Source organism: Curcuma longa, chromosome 6, assembly GCF_044706935.1.
Source record: "Curcuma longa cultivar G26 ecotype Majalengka, Jawa Barat chromosome 6, ITB_CL_G26_1.1, whole genome shotgun sequence".
NCBI lineage: Eukaryota > Viridiplantae > Streptophyta > Magnoliopsida > Zingiberales > Zingiberaceae > Curcuma > Curcuma longa.
Window position 1 is genome coordinate 3,917,804 of NC_133866.1, and position 14,486 is coordinate 3,932,289.

Consider the following 14,486-nt stretch of genomic DNA (forward strand, 5'->3'; position numbering starts at 1 on the left):
GACACCCCCACCATAATGACCATGAGGCAACCTCACATGTACATAGTTTGGTAACCATGTAGAAAAATATATCAAGAGTGAAAATGAATGTCAAGAGCAAGTGCAATTTGAGTACAAAATAAGAAAATTTCAGTACTTATTGTGGAAATTACAGTATCAATCGAGGTGTTCAGATGAGATCTTCACCATGATGACCATGAGGTAACCTCATATACATATGGTTTGGGACCAAAATGAAATGAAATTTCCCTAATAAGTTCGAGATGAGGGTCGATTAACATTTTTAATAAGTTCGTGGACCAAAATGAAATTTCCCTAATTGCATGTTGATGCTGCCACTTAAGAGTGCACTTCGTCTTCTTCCTTCGCTCTGCTCACTCTGCTCTCTTCGCCGCTTTCTCCATCCCTAATCCTTGCAATCTGAGGAAGAAATAAAACTACATTGGTGGTGAGTCCTCCTCATTCTTCGAATCTGCTATTTTTTCTTCCTTTCTTTGGATTATTCATCTCATCTCATGCTCTGTTTCAGGTCATGGAGCTTCTTCCATTTTGTTCCATCTTGTTGTTCTCCTTCCTCGCCTCCTCTGTTTCGGATACGGCAAGAAAAATCATCTTTTCTGAGCTCGAAATTAGTTTTCTTTCGTTCAATGGCGGTTTATTTGGTTGTAGAAGCTGGAATTTTTTTTTCGTCGGTGTCAACTATGGCAGGGTGACCAACAACCTGCCTCCGGCGACCAAAGTGGTGGAGTTGCTGAAATCCAACGACATTGGCCACGTCAAGCTATACGACGCTGACCCATCCGTCCTACGCGCCCTCGCCGGCTCCGACATCAAGGTGGTGGTCACTGTGCCCAACGAGCTCCTCGCCTCCGTCGTCGCCCATCCGGGCTTCGCTCTGCAATGGGTGCAGCGCAACGTCGCCACCTACTACCCCTCCACCCAGATCCACTCCATCGCCGTCGGGAACGAGGTTTTCGTCTTCCCCCGCAACATCACCAACTTCCTCGTCCCGACGATGCAGAACGTCCACACCGCGCACGCCCGCCTGCATCTCTACGCCGACGTCAAGATCTCGTCCCCCATCGCCCTCACGACGCTCCCAAACTCCTACCCCTCCTCCGCCGGCAGCTTCCGGCCGGAGCTAGTGGAGATGGTGATCCGGCCGATGCTAGAGTTTCTGCGAGAAACCGGCTCGTATCTCATGATCAAATGCCTACCCAGCATTGGATGCGAACCTTTACACTTCCAAGGAAAGGAAGAAGACGAAGAGGAGATGGAGACGAGAGCAACAGGAGGCGACAGGGAGAGTGAAGGGGAAAAGACAGCTGAAGAAAATATTTTCAAGAAAAGCATAACGGAGAGAACGACAATGGTGAACGCAGAAGAGAGCAGTTCTTCCGATGTATCAGATATGCTTCTACCCTATCCTAAGCTCAAAGACCAAAATGACAAGATCAAAGAGAAAGCATAACGGAGAGAACGACAATGGTGAACGTGCGGAGAGCTTCCGCCTTCATTTTTATCTTTGAAAGTGCTCAGAAATTTAATCCGTCGACTCCGCACTGTTTGTAAGTGAGCGATTGTTTCCTCGGGCTGATCACGATTGCGCAGTCCACGGACGCCTGTTTGATTGAACGCAAAAGAACAATTTACTCAGATAAAAATGCAGACTTTTGCAATCGTTGCGAATTTTTGCAACTTAAAGCAGAAGGATAGAGATGAGGCAGCAATTCGGTAGCGGAGGGGCACTCCGGACTCACCCGAACCCTAGGGGAGGAGATGCCGAGGACCAGGATCCTGGCGGCGACGTCGCCGGTGAGGCGGAGGTCGACGCGGTCGTTGAGGGAGGCGTCGCGGACGAGATCGAGGGCGTTGCCATGGAGCACGTTGAAGTGGTCGACGAAGACGCGGGTCTCCACCAGGCGGCGGCTCTGCGCCGGCTGTTCGAATGCAGGAACCGCCGCCACCCCCAGCGGCACGCCGCGGTACATCACGTCCAGCGCCGTCGCGTCGTACCGGATCCCGACCTTGTTAGGGTTGTTCGCGGTGAAAAGCAGCGTGATGTTGAGAGATAGGTACGCGGCCGTCGGCTGGGCCCCTGCGGCAGCCACCGGCTGGACCCCTCCGGCGCCGTCGGACCCGAAGGTGGAGGTGGCAGCGGAGGGGGAAGAAGGAGCGACGAGGATGTATTGCACGGAGACCTGCTGAAGGTCGAACTGGGGCTTCTTGGGCTTGAGGACGAGGACGACGACGAGTGCGACGGCGACGGCGAGAAGGAAAAGACAGCAGGAGGTGGGGAGGTGGGGAGGTGGAGAGGTGGAGGGTAAGTTTGTAAAATTATGTAGTGGGGAGTTGAAACTAAAGATTGGGGAAGATTGGGGAGTGCATGCAAATAAATTCATGGATAGGGACTGATCACAAAGACAAGTTTTCCATTGGGGATTTTTAAACAAGTCTCCCTTAATTAGTTATGCATTAATTCTCATGCATGCAGCAACTTCTCATACATGCAGCCGTGTAGACGTAAATAGTACATCAAATGCATAAAAGCAATATCAAATTCTCATATGTAACCATGCATGCGTGATGTGACCATGTAAAAATCGAAGCACCACAGTCTCACGAAACAAACACGCTATTCGATTGATATAAAAAAATTTCATTAAAATAATTTTTTTAATAATAATGGGCCCCAATAAAATTGGGGCCCTAGGCATATGCCTTAATGACCTATGCCTTAAGCCGGGCCTAGTCGGTCGCTTTGCCATTATTGAATTTGATTAGATCATAGTAGAGTTATCAAACGGATCAACTCATGATAAAACGAGTTAATCCGTCAGAAATTTATTATATGACGGGAAGAAGTGGATCGACCCACTAATTTAACAGATTAAGAAATCTTCAACCTAACCGAAGAAAAGCTATGATTTTCGAGAGAAGTGATATAATAAGAGAGATATTATTTTTATTTTCTCATTTATATTAAAAGAGGATTTTTATAAAAATCATCTTTTACACAAACTCCACAAAAGTAAAGACCAACCTCCACATTTTTCTCCTCCACAATCGAAAGGATTTATTCACCCATTGACATTCATATTTCTCAACTCATCCTCCAACTCCCACGCCATGTCTCTCGGTTTGAGCTTCGACTCCCCTTTTGCCTTAGCCTTTGCCTTCCATGCCGGTCGCACCCGACAACAAGTGCACATGGACAAACCGCATCGGCTAGTGAACTTGGAGTGGTTCGTGGGTCTCGAAGGCACTTTCACGAAGATGCCCGCGGTCGGGGGCGAGTCGAGCCGGTTCAACACTCGGGATTTGGGCCTCGGGTTGAGAGGGGGAGGGAGGAGGATGTGGGTTCGGACCATGCCGTGTTGTCTACCCTCGCGTCGCATCTCTTCCTAGCTTGACCTTAAACTAACTTGATGTTTATTTGATTGATGGAGGAGGATGGTGTTGGAATGTGGCTTATAAATGAGTAGGTTGTGCTTTGATCCTTGGGGTTCAAGAAGTTTGACATTATTCTTAGGGTGCAAGGCAAGTTCTAAGTCTATATATAACAAATTAAAGATAGTCAATGGATGTATATTTTATTTTTATATAGCAAAAGATAGTACGAAGATCATTGTTTACTATATATATTTTATAGATTATTGATTAATGAGAAGCGCAACCATATAATTGAATTATGACTAATCTGGTAGAGATCTGCAGCTTTATTTGAGATCACGAGGATATGGCTTTCTCCGGGGTAAAGATTAAGATTTATACGAAGGTCAAGGTTCAAGATGATGTGGCAAGACGGATCATATGAACCCGATCCCACCAGGTTAGAGTATTTGTTACCTCAGGCTCAGACCGTACTTGGGCTTAGCATGAGTTCAGTCCTGACCCTTACATGAGCCCTGGAAGCCACCTCAGCCGGCTCATCTCGGCCACCTCAGTAGTCTCATCTTGGCCGGCCTTGTCTCAGCCAGCCTCATCTTGGTTAGCCTCATCTCGACCAACCTCGTCTCGGCCACTTCAATCATCTCGTCTCGGCCAGTCTCGTCTCGACCACCTCAATCGTCTCGTCTTGACCACCTCAGTCGCCTCGTTTCGGTCGTCTCAGTCGTCTTGGCCACCTCAGTCGTCTCGTCTCAGTCATCTCAGTCGTCTCGTCTCGACCACCTCAGTCGTCTCGTTTCGGCCATCTCAGTGGTCTCGACCAGCCTCGTCTCGGCATCTGTCACGGTTAGCCTCATCTCAGCCATCTCAGTTGTCTTGTCTTGTCTCGACCACCTCAGTTGTCTCATCTCAGTCAGTCTCGTCTCGACCATCTCAATTGTGTCATCTTGGTCATCTCGACCACTCCATTTCGGATGACTCTATTTTGGATTCCACCTTCACGTCTTTTGTGAATCGCTATCTTACATGGTATGCTAAAGATAACTGTGAATATTCTCATGGACACGCAGCAGTCTAAGAATGATCAGGCGTTTACGAAGTTGTCAAATCCTATCCCCTCGGGTACCTCTCTTTCTGCATATAAGGCAAAAAAAAAAAAATCGACTGTAGGATCTGGTCCCTCTTTTCAAGTTGCTATAAAAGCTCTATCCCATCCGACGTGGAGATGTCTTGAGCAGACTATAAAAGACTTAGCCCATAGTCTTATTCTATGTTCGACTCTAAAAACTCTGCTAATATTATCTTCTTTTTCTTATCCACTGTTTCATCATCTTCCGCAGAATCTTAATTTGAGGGTCGGAGTGATTTACCGGAACTCTCCGACACCAGTCTAATTTCTCATTGAAGTGTGTTTCAGGTTCTAATCATCTCCCACATTCTAGCTCATCTAGAAGGTCATCTACATCAAATTGCTCATTGACTAATGACTTGAGCACCCGCGATATTTAGAGTAGATATTGACGGATGTCAATCCAGCCTAACAACTTCAGCATTTAAATTTAAGTCAGTCATATCAAGCTTAGTTTTCTTTTAAGAAAAATAAAATAAAATATAAAAATTATTCAAAAAATCTTTAAAGAATTAAAAAAAAAGTAATACAGAAATCCCCACAAAATACAAATCGAGCATAAGTTTCATTTTGTTTTTAACTTCGGATCCAAAACAATTCGGATCGGGTTTCGTATGGATCCGCCAACTGCACGAGATCCGGTCGACACCGACCGCTTCGTGACTTCGGCCTAACCATTCGACCGGCTTTCCACTACGAATCTCACGCCTTTTGCTTCGCTCTGCTTCCTCTCCTCTCGTTCGATGCCACTTCTCTCCCCCAATTCTCGTTCCGAGATCGTCTTCGCCGGGGGCAACGGAGGCCCGATCCTGTTCGAGCTCGGCGAGATCTCTTGGCTGTAATGCCGGACAGATCGGATTCCGACTCCTCGCCCAAGTCGCCCGACGGCTCGCAGGCGAGCTCCAGCGGGGAGGAGGTGAGGCCGCTGCCCGATCCGGGGTCGCCCAGCAACGCCCAGCAGTCCTCCGACGAGGGCGGCAGCAGCGACGGCGTGCTTGTGGATCTCCCCGGACAAACGGATCAGGTACTAGCTTTGGATCTTGCGGTTTTTTGTTTTTGTTTTTGTTTTTCTCTCCCTCTTTCCGTTTTGCGGTTAAAGGTGGTATCTTTGAACGATTGGGATCGGTTGTATCGCACGGATGGATGCTAACGGGGTTGCGACGCAGGATTCCAGGAGCATGCCAGGGGATCCCGACACTGGCATCCTGGTAAATATAGATGGATCGATGCAGGAGTCCGTCGATGAATCCGGGAGGGAGGAGACGTTTGAAGATGCGTCGGATAGTCTTAGCAGGTCGGAGTCTTCCCGGAGCCTTGGCCTGGAGGAGTCCATGGCTGTGATCGAATTCGGGGAGCGTTCTGATAGTAGATTGGGGGACGATGAGCTTGCTAGGGTTCAGGCTCGGCTAGAGGACACGATTGCTGAATGCCAGAAATGTAAGGTAGGGTTCTTGGTTTTCTGCCCGCGTGATTTAGTTGAACTTAGTTGAATTCGTACCAAGAGGAAACTGAAAGGTATTTATTTGGCTCAGGAAGAAAGAGAAACTTTTGGCAAGGAGATTGTTAGCCTTCGGCAAAATCTCCAGGACATCCTTGACCAGCATTCTTTACTTGCAATTGGGAAGAAAAATGACTCAGTCAGTCTCCCTCGTCTTGAAGCAATCGAAAGCGACGATAGATCATTGTCATCTCCCACACCTTTGCACTCTATGTTTGATGATTGTTCCAAATTGTTAACTGACTTGAAAGCCATTCTAGCCGAGAGAATGGATTCTGATAGTAAAATAATGGAGCTTCATGGTGCTCTTGATGCAAAAGACCAAGAAATTGAGGAACTCAATGCCAAAGTTTCAGGATCTTCTCTTTCTCATGATATCATTATTTCTTATTTGGATTCATTCAAGGAAACACAGTTAAAGACTGTAGAAGAGTCAATTAACCTTGTCGCCAAAAGGTTGCTTGATTCCCTAGAAACAGTAGTTGGCCAACATCCATCTGCTGAAGATTCGCCGATTGATGGTCTCTCTCGTGTTGAGAAAAAAACACTTCTACTGATAGAAAAACATTCTAAGATCGTATCAGAGATCCATCTACTGAAGCAATCCTTAAAAGAATGCAACCCTGCATTTGCAGCTATGCAAGATGATGATTTGGGTAAGGTTTTCAGTTTTGTTCGTGAGGAGTTGTTTGAAAGCAAGAGAAATGAAGCTAATGTACTGGATAGCATTAAAAATTTTGAGGAAGAGAATAAGAAACTTCTTGAACAGGTTGAGAAAATAAAAGAGAATTTGGATAAAGCTCAATTGGAGACAAACCAAACTAAGGCAGAACTCGAACAGGCAGAAAACAAGTACATGACAACCAAAGAAAAGCTAAGTATGGCAGTGTCAAAGGGGAAATCGCTTGTCCAGCATCGTGATGCATTGAAGCAATCCTTGGCAGAAAAGACAAATGAGCTAGAAAAATGCATGGAGGAGTTGCAGCAGAAGTCTGAGGCCTTGCATACTACCGAAGCTAGTCTCGATGAGCTGAAGCAGTTATTGAACCAAAACACAAATGAGCTTGAGACATGTTTGGAAAAGTTGCAAATTAAAACTATTGAACTAGAAAATGCAAAGCTAAGCATTGAGGATTTGAATGCAAACTGCATCATGGTAAATTCTCTTCATGAGTCCCTTTCACAAAGGAGTAAGTGTCTTCTGGACATTGAAGAAATTATGTCACTTGCACGTCCTCCACAGGAAGTTCTCTCCTTGGAGATTGTTGATAGGGTAAGGTGGTTCATTAACCAAAAGGCTGCTGCAGATGCCATTGTCTTGGAAAATAGGAAAATTAGGGATGCTCTATCTTCCATTGAACTACCAGAAGATGTTTCATTTAGAGAACTGGATTATCAAATTGATTGGTTTGTGAAAGAATTCAACCGTGCAAAAGATGATAATGGTAAGTTGCAAAATGAAATTAGTTCTGCCCAGATAGCCATGGCATCACAACAATCAGAAATGTCAGAAGCACACAAGGGAATTGACAGCCTTGAGTCATATCTTTTGGAAGAAAAGCTAGCAAAAGAGGTTCTTCATAATGAACTCAAAGAACTACAGTGCCAATATGACGACATTGTTCAGAGATCATCTTCTCTTTCATCTGATAAAGATCAATTGCTTAAAGCATTATTAGAATTATCTGAAAATACATTAGATTGCCAACTTCCTGTTGATATAAGTTCAACAGTAGATAGATGTGTGATTAAGATCAGTGAAAAAATGGCATCATCTCTCACAAGAATTGAACAAATTGAAAGGATGCAATGCATATTGTATATAACAGATCAGGATTTGAAATTACATGAGCAGATTCTTGATGATGATTTGCTCGAAAGATCTGCCACTACAAGGCTATCAGATGAGCTGACAAAGTTGTCAAATGAGGCAGTTGTATTGAAAAATGATAAAGAGTCGGTGCAGAAAGAACTCGAGCGAGTTGAAGAAAAAAATTCTCTGTTAAGAGAAAAACTATCCATGGCTGTGAAGAAAGGGAAGGGTTTAGTGCAAGAACGTGAAGGGTTCAAAACTGCCTTAGATGAAAAAACATTTGAAATTGAGAAACTAAAACGTGAACTGCAGCTAAAAGATGGGACTATTAACGAGTACCAAGAGCAGATCAACAATTTGTCAACTAACATTCAGCATATTGAGAAACTTGAGGCAGCTATTGTTTCACTGAAGAATGAAAGAAACCAGAGCCAACAGAGCTTGCACGAGACTAGCACCAAATTAGATAACTTAATTAGTTGTGTAGAGAAAATTGTTGTTCCTACAGTTAGTGTCTTTGAAGGGCCTTTGGAAAAGGTAAACTGGATTGCTGAGTACATTCAACAATCAGAAGTGGCAAAAAGTCATGCATTGGAGGAGCTTGAAAAACTACAACAGGAAGCTAGTCTGCAGGCTAGGAGGCTATCTAATGCCACTAAAACTATTAAGGCATTAGAAGAAGAGAAGTCTGAAGCAGACAATTATATTTCTTTGATTTTTGAAGAAAAGAATGCAATTCAACTTGGCAAAGTTTCTATCGAGCAGGAATTGAGGAAGCTTAAAGAGGAGGTTGATTTTAGTGCTAGCAAATTATCTGAGGCTTATGCTTCCATCAAATTACTTGAAGATGAATTGGAAAAGGCACAAAAGGATATTGCCCAACTCCAAACAGACAGGAACAATTTGGAAGCTAAAAGTGATCGAGAGATTTTTGAGTTAAATGCCAAGTTAGCTGAATGCAGGGAAAAATTGCTAGAAAGTCATGGAAGCATGGAGAAATATTCAATAGAGATGCATAGTCAACTTGGACATCTGATCATGTTTATGAAGGACAAGAGTCTGTTATCTATAATAGCTGAAGAATCTAGCAAAAGCACTGATGGTTTCAGAAAAATGAACAGTATTATTCAGAATATGCACAATCACTTTGCTTCAAAGCAAACACAAGTCCTAGACATGGAGGTACTTTTTATTTGGTTTTCGTTAAAAAATAACACTTTTAGCTCTTATAGGTGATTGTAGATTTCACGCTTCCTACTTTCTTTCATTCATTGCTAATCAATTTTCTCTTTTGTCAATATTGGTAGTGAAGAAAACAAACATGAAGTGAAAATAAATTCAGTCAACTGTCAACTTGTATCATACCTCTTGTAGATGATCGATATATAACTCTGCTTCAATCATGATATATGAGAAAATAAGCATAATGAGGAATTAGATGACTAGACTAATTTAGGTGAAATTTTGAGTCTACTTGATGATTGAGATATCCGTTAGAACTAGATGGCTGAGCTAGAAGGGGGGGGGGGGGAGGTGAATAGTGATCGTGCGATTCTATCTCACAAACATGATATTGATAGCTGAAATAACAAAAAAGATTCACACTTACCAATCGCAAACACACCGGATTTGATGTGGTTCGGTAGTCCTCAGGCTCCTACACCATGGCTTATGATTTGTTGGTGTATCACTTTCGGAAAATCACTATTTTTTGCTTCTTGAAACTCTTTTAGAGGTTGATAAAGCTCTTACAGGCACAAGGAAATACAAGATTAATTACAAGAGAAGGAAAAACATAGGGAATATAAGGCTTCTAATAGCATTTAACCAACTTTGTTTCGCTAGCTTTAGAAACCTCCATCGCTTATCCTTTTATAGCCTTCTAATAGGGTTTAACCAATTAAACATAGTTGCAACACCTTTGAGCACAATCTAATTTAAAACAAAAATTAACCTCTAAAGATCACTTTAAGTCTGTGAAGACCTAGAGGTCAAAGGAAGGGAATGTGAACACAAAAGTGCAAATTTGGTTAAGAAGGATATACATGACATAATATCTTATATAGGAAAACAAAAATATTTAGATGAGATTTCATATTTCCTTAGCATCAATTAATTATCATTCAATTTTCGATATTTCTCTTAGGTACTTTCATTATTTTCAGAACTTTCTTTTTATACTCTTATGCTTTTTTTCCATTTTATTTCATCTAGAAATCATTATATATAGGCCGGACGACTCAACCCACCCAATAAAGGATGTATTATATATAAAGGTCGAATGACTTTTAATCCAACTAATGTGGATATTGTTGATTCTTTCCTCGTTAGATTTTCAAGTTGGATATGCTGATGTGTTAAATACCATCTTTTCTCTCGATTTACCATAACCTTCTCTTGCTTAAACATATATTATCGGTTATTCTCTTGTTTCTTCTTTACTGAGATTGTGGCAACCTTGATCTAATTGAAGGATATAATTCTCACCAGGATGAACCTGCATTTGATGAGATTCCTTTGCCAGAAACTGATGACTTTACAAACAACTGGAATGTACAGTTTGAGGGAAAAAGTACAATTGACAGTGAAGATGTTCCTGATATTACTAAGATTGTAGCATGGTCGCATGCTCGAGCTGAGCATCTTGAAAATTATTTTAGCACTTTCTTCAAAGGTCTAGAAAAACACATTGCAAGTATATTGCGAGGTCTACAAGTTACTAGAAATGAATTTGTTCATATTCTTGAGCTTAGTGAGACCATGAAGTCGGAGACACATAAACTAGAAGCTCATAATGAGGCTCAGGCAAAAAAACTTGTTTCTTTACAGAAAGGGATCACAGCACTATTCTCTGCTTGCAATGATGCCACACGAGAACTTGCTGAATTGAGTGATTCAAGGGACTCTTCAAGCAACACTGTTTCTGACTCACATAAGGAGTCCTTTTCAGGTGGAACTGAAGAGGATGTTGATTTTTATCCAAATGTGGCTGATAATTTATTATTTTCGGTAAATAGAATCAAGAATCACTTTCAACAATTATTGAATGTAGAGAACATCTGGTTAACATCAGTAGAAAATATGGAAAACAAACTCAAAGAAGCTGAATCGATCACTAAAACTTCAGTTGAACAGAGGATGATCAGCCAAGAAAGAGTTTCCATATTGGAGAGAGATCTTGAAGCATTGAATGAGTTATGCAGTGACTTGAAAACTAAAATCGAGAATTATCAGGCCAAAGAGGATTTATTGGGGGATAAAGTACTTTTGACGACACAACATGCTTTAGACAGAGGTAATTCATCTGAGCCCACTTTTCTATTGAATCCTACTATTAATGTCCTATTCAACTCTCATTCTTTTTATTTGATTGTCAATCAGGAATGAATACTCAATTATTATCAGAGAGTCAAGTAAGTGTGCTGATGGATAAAGTAAATAAATTAGAAATTCCTTACATCGAGTCAGGAACACTTGATGCTGGAGTTCATTTCTCAGATTCTGTTGAGAAACTCTTTTTTATAGTTGATGAAGTCAATGCGATGCAACAAAAGATGGAAATCCTGAGTCATGAGAAGGAGGATATGCATTTAATACTTGCATCTCATGCCCATGAAATCGAACATCTAAAGAAGGCAATTGAAGAAAATAATACCCACTTTCAGGAACTGGAATTAAAGAAGAATGATTTATTGGAAATGAGTGAGGATTTGGAGAGAATCATAAAGAAATTAGGGGGATACGATGCACTACGTGACCAGAAATCTTTAAATAGCAAACTCCTCCTAACAATGTTGGATAGATTGATTACTGCCTCAATGTTGGAGTCCAAAAAATTAAAATCTAGAGCACAGGAGTTTGAAGCTAATTTGCAAGCAAAAGATGATCTTGTTCATGAATTATCAGACAAGGTAAAAACACTTGAAGATTCAATTCATGCTCGAAGTTTGCTGCTGGAGAGCACAAAAGAAAGTACTATTTTTGAAGCAACTCCATCTAAAGGGGGTTCAGAGATATCTGAAATTGAAGATGTGGTGAGATATTTCTATCTTTTTCACTTGTTTCTGATTATCATCACAAAAACTTCTAAATAACTCAGTGAACTTTTAGTTCTACAAAATACAAATACAGTTTATGATGCTGGAACTTGCTGGTCCTGGTAGTATGTGACTGTTATGGCATTAACGCGCCAAAATGAGCTATATTTATTGCTTTAATACTAAAGATTATTGCGAAATTAATGATCTAGCATGAGTCGGAAAACATTATATTATATGAATATATTTAATATATCTGTGAACTCAAGGGGATAATGGACCCAAGATACTGTCTGGATAATTGAAGTGGTAGCTTTTTTATTGATTTTATCACCCATATAGTGAAGTATACAATTTATGAAACATTTTTGAACTGGGGAATTATATGATAGAGTGGATGACAGACAAGGAACACTGTTCTCGCCCATCTCAGTGACATGAGAGTATCCGGACGCTAGGATAACCTGTAACTTCTACACATAACATTCAACAAACCATATTACCACAAAAATTGCAACAGAAGAATTTGATAGAGGAGCAATGCACAACTATAGCTAATCTGATATGGGTGTGTTATTGTCATTATTCAGATCAGACCATGAGATACCTGTTTGTATATTCAGATGTATAAGTGAGACGCAAACTACTGCTTGCTTCACTGTTGACCAGTTAAACCATTGACATTACTTTTCGGTGCTTGTCTGTTCCCATCCTCATTTAATGAATATTTGCCAATTCTCCTGGATGCCGAAGTAAAAGGTGCATATTAAGTTTATTCATTTAAGATGAAGATACACAATAAGCCTAAAGTGGAATCATATAGTGGCAGGTTAAGCATAGATTGAGATTCATATAATTTAAATAACCTGGATTACATGTTAGACATTTTGCCATTAGAAATTGTTAGACTTATCTACTTTGTCATCATGAATCCCAGTTGTTTAGAGAATACAAGATTACAAGAAAATCTATATCGAAAAAGGTCTATTGGCCAGTTGATATTAGATGGCTTGTATTGTACGATAACAACTTGAATCATGACGAAATTACAGCTTTGTAACATAAATGATGCTTTACCTTTCAAGGATATTGCAAAATAATTTCAGTTGCTGCTGCACTTTTGTAGGGGCCACTAGGAAAGAACTCAATATTACCTGTTTCAACTGCTGCTCAGTTGAGAACAATGCGAAAGGGTTCTGACGACCATCTTGTTCTAAACATTGATTCTGGATCTGATCATTCAGTTGTTGCCGCAGAGACTGATGCTAAAGGTTCACACATCAACCTTCTGATCGTTAATAGAGTTCATAATCACTGGTGCAAATATATTACTGAATGCGACTATCCGTCTTGAACAGGTCATGTTTTCAAGTCTCTGAACACTTCTGGTCTAATTCCAAAACAAGGAAAGCTGATTGCAGATAGACTTGATAGTATTTGGTGAGTTATGAATCAATATTTTAAAGTTTAATGCTGTTTGCTTCTTGCCTTCTTGAGTTTTTCGAATATCTTCCTCCAAGATCTTGCAACAATTTTTAGATGCAAATTTATGCCCAATCCTCTACTGAAGTATACATAACAAGTAGAGCATCATTAAAACCTTAAACCACCTGATTTGCTTAAACAAATGCTTAGATCAGATAAATACAAAGATCAATAGCAGTTCTAAGAACTGCCTTCAAATTTGAAGAGTTTGGTTTCCTTGACTAAGCAAACAGATTGCTTTTTTTTTTCAGACACTTCTCATGGTAAGTTAATTAGCACCAGTAAACTTTGTTATCAAGAAACTAAAGAACATGCAACTTCACCTACAAGATTCTCCTATGTCATACTACCAAGCTGTGTTATTATGTAGATTCCATTCGATCTGACACATCGTTTTTGCAGGGTTTCCGGAGAGCAGCTTCTGATGCGCCGACCTGGAGCAAGACTAAGCCTCATCGTCTATTCGTTCCTCGTGCATCTATGGTTGCTCGGAGCCATATTGTGACACGGTCGATATATTTAGGTTACTAATCATAAGATTAGAATGTAAAAATATGTTTTCCTTTTTTTCACACCCAGTTTATATTCCATTTGTTCATCCTTAGTTCTACTGGAATTTGTCTTCAACCATTTATAAACACATCTTCAAAGATGAAAAGTGAAAACTTCAGCATTGTTTTCACATGCAAGAACTGTTTGAATGGTGGATGACATGTATTCAAAAGGAGTGTCAAGTTGGTTTGATTCGGTAAGAATTTATTTATATACATAATATTAATTAAATAAAAAATTTAAAAATTATATTTATTGCTAAAGTTTTTACTAAACTTGTAAATAAATAATATTTTTAAAAATGAATAAATAAATTTATATAATTTCACTTTAATAATATAAAGAGTAAAATAAAGCTTAATTGAATTAAGAGTTTAATATATCTAAATGAATCGGAATAATTGTTTTAGTAACTTAATTTTAGATTCTACTTGTAGCCATTATAATTGACATATAATAATTATCACTATAATTGTATTAACAATATTACAATAAAAATACTCTTTTTACAGCAAGGGAAGCCTTGAGAAAGAAATTTATCATAAATATTTTATTATTTTTATTGATATTAAAGAATTTATT

The 14,486-nt window shown here is 40.3% G+C and overlaps 3 protein-coding genes across 3 annotated transcripts; 2 read left to right on the forward strand and 1 right to left on the reverse strand.

Annotated features, from left to right (window-relative positions):
* Positions 1–532: 532 nt before the first annotated feature.
* LOC141830450 (lichenase-like) lies at positions 533–1,471 on the forward strand. The gene has a single exon (XM_074717887.1). It carries the CDS (start codon positions 533–535, stop codon positions 1,469–1,471), a length of 939 nt encoding a protein of 312 aa, XP_074573988.1.
* Positions 1,472–1,535: 64 nt separating this feature from the next.
* LOC141830451 (uncharacterized) lies at positions 1,536–3,371 on the reverse strand. Its single transcript, XM_074717888.1, has 3 exons — positions 3,085–3,371; positions 1,761–2,358; positions 1,536–1,622 (listed from the first exon to the last, which is right to left on the reverse strand). The coding sequence occupies exons 1-3, from the start codon at positions 3,369–3,371 to the stop codon at positions 1,536–1,538; spliced, it is 972 nt and encodes a 323-aa protein (XP_074573989.1).
* Positions 3,372–5,301: 1,930 nt separating this feature from the next.
* Positions 5,302–14,044, forward strand: LOC141831053 (trans-Golgi network-localized SYP41-interacting protein 1-like). Its single transcript, XM_074718494.1, has 8 exons — positions 5,302–5,543; positions 5,686–5,961; positions 6,052–9,012; positions 10,321–11,125; positions 11,212–11,864; positions 12,994–13,138; positions 13,226–13,307; positions 13,755–14,044. Exons 1-8 carry the CDS (start codon positions 5,361–5,363, stop codon positions 13,855–13,857), a joined length of 5,208 nt encoding a protein of 1,735 aa, XP_074574595.1. The 5' UTR covers positions 5,302–5,360; the 3' UTR covers positions 13,858–14,044.
* Positions 14,045–14,486: the final 442 nt, after the last annotated feature.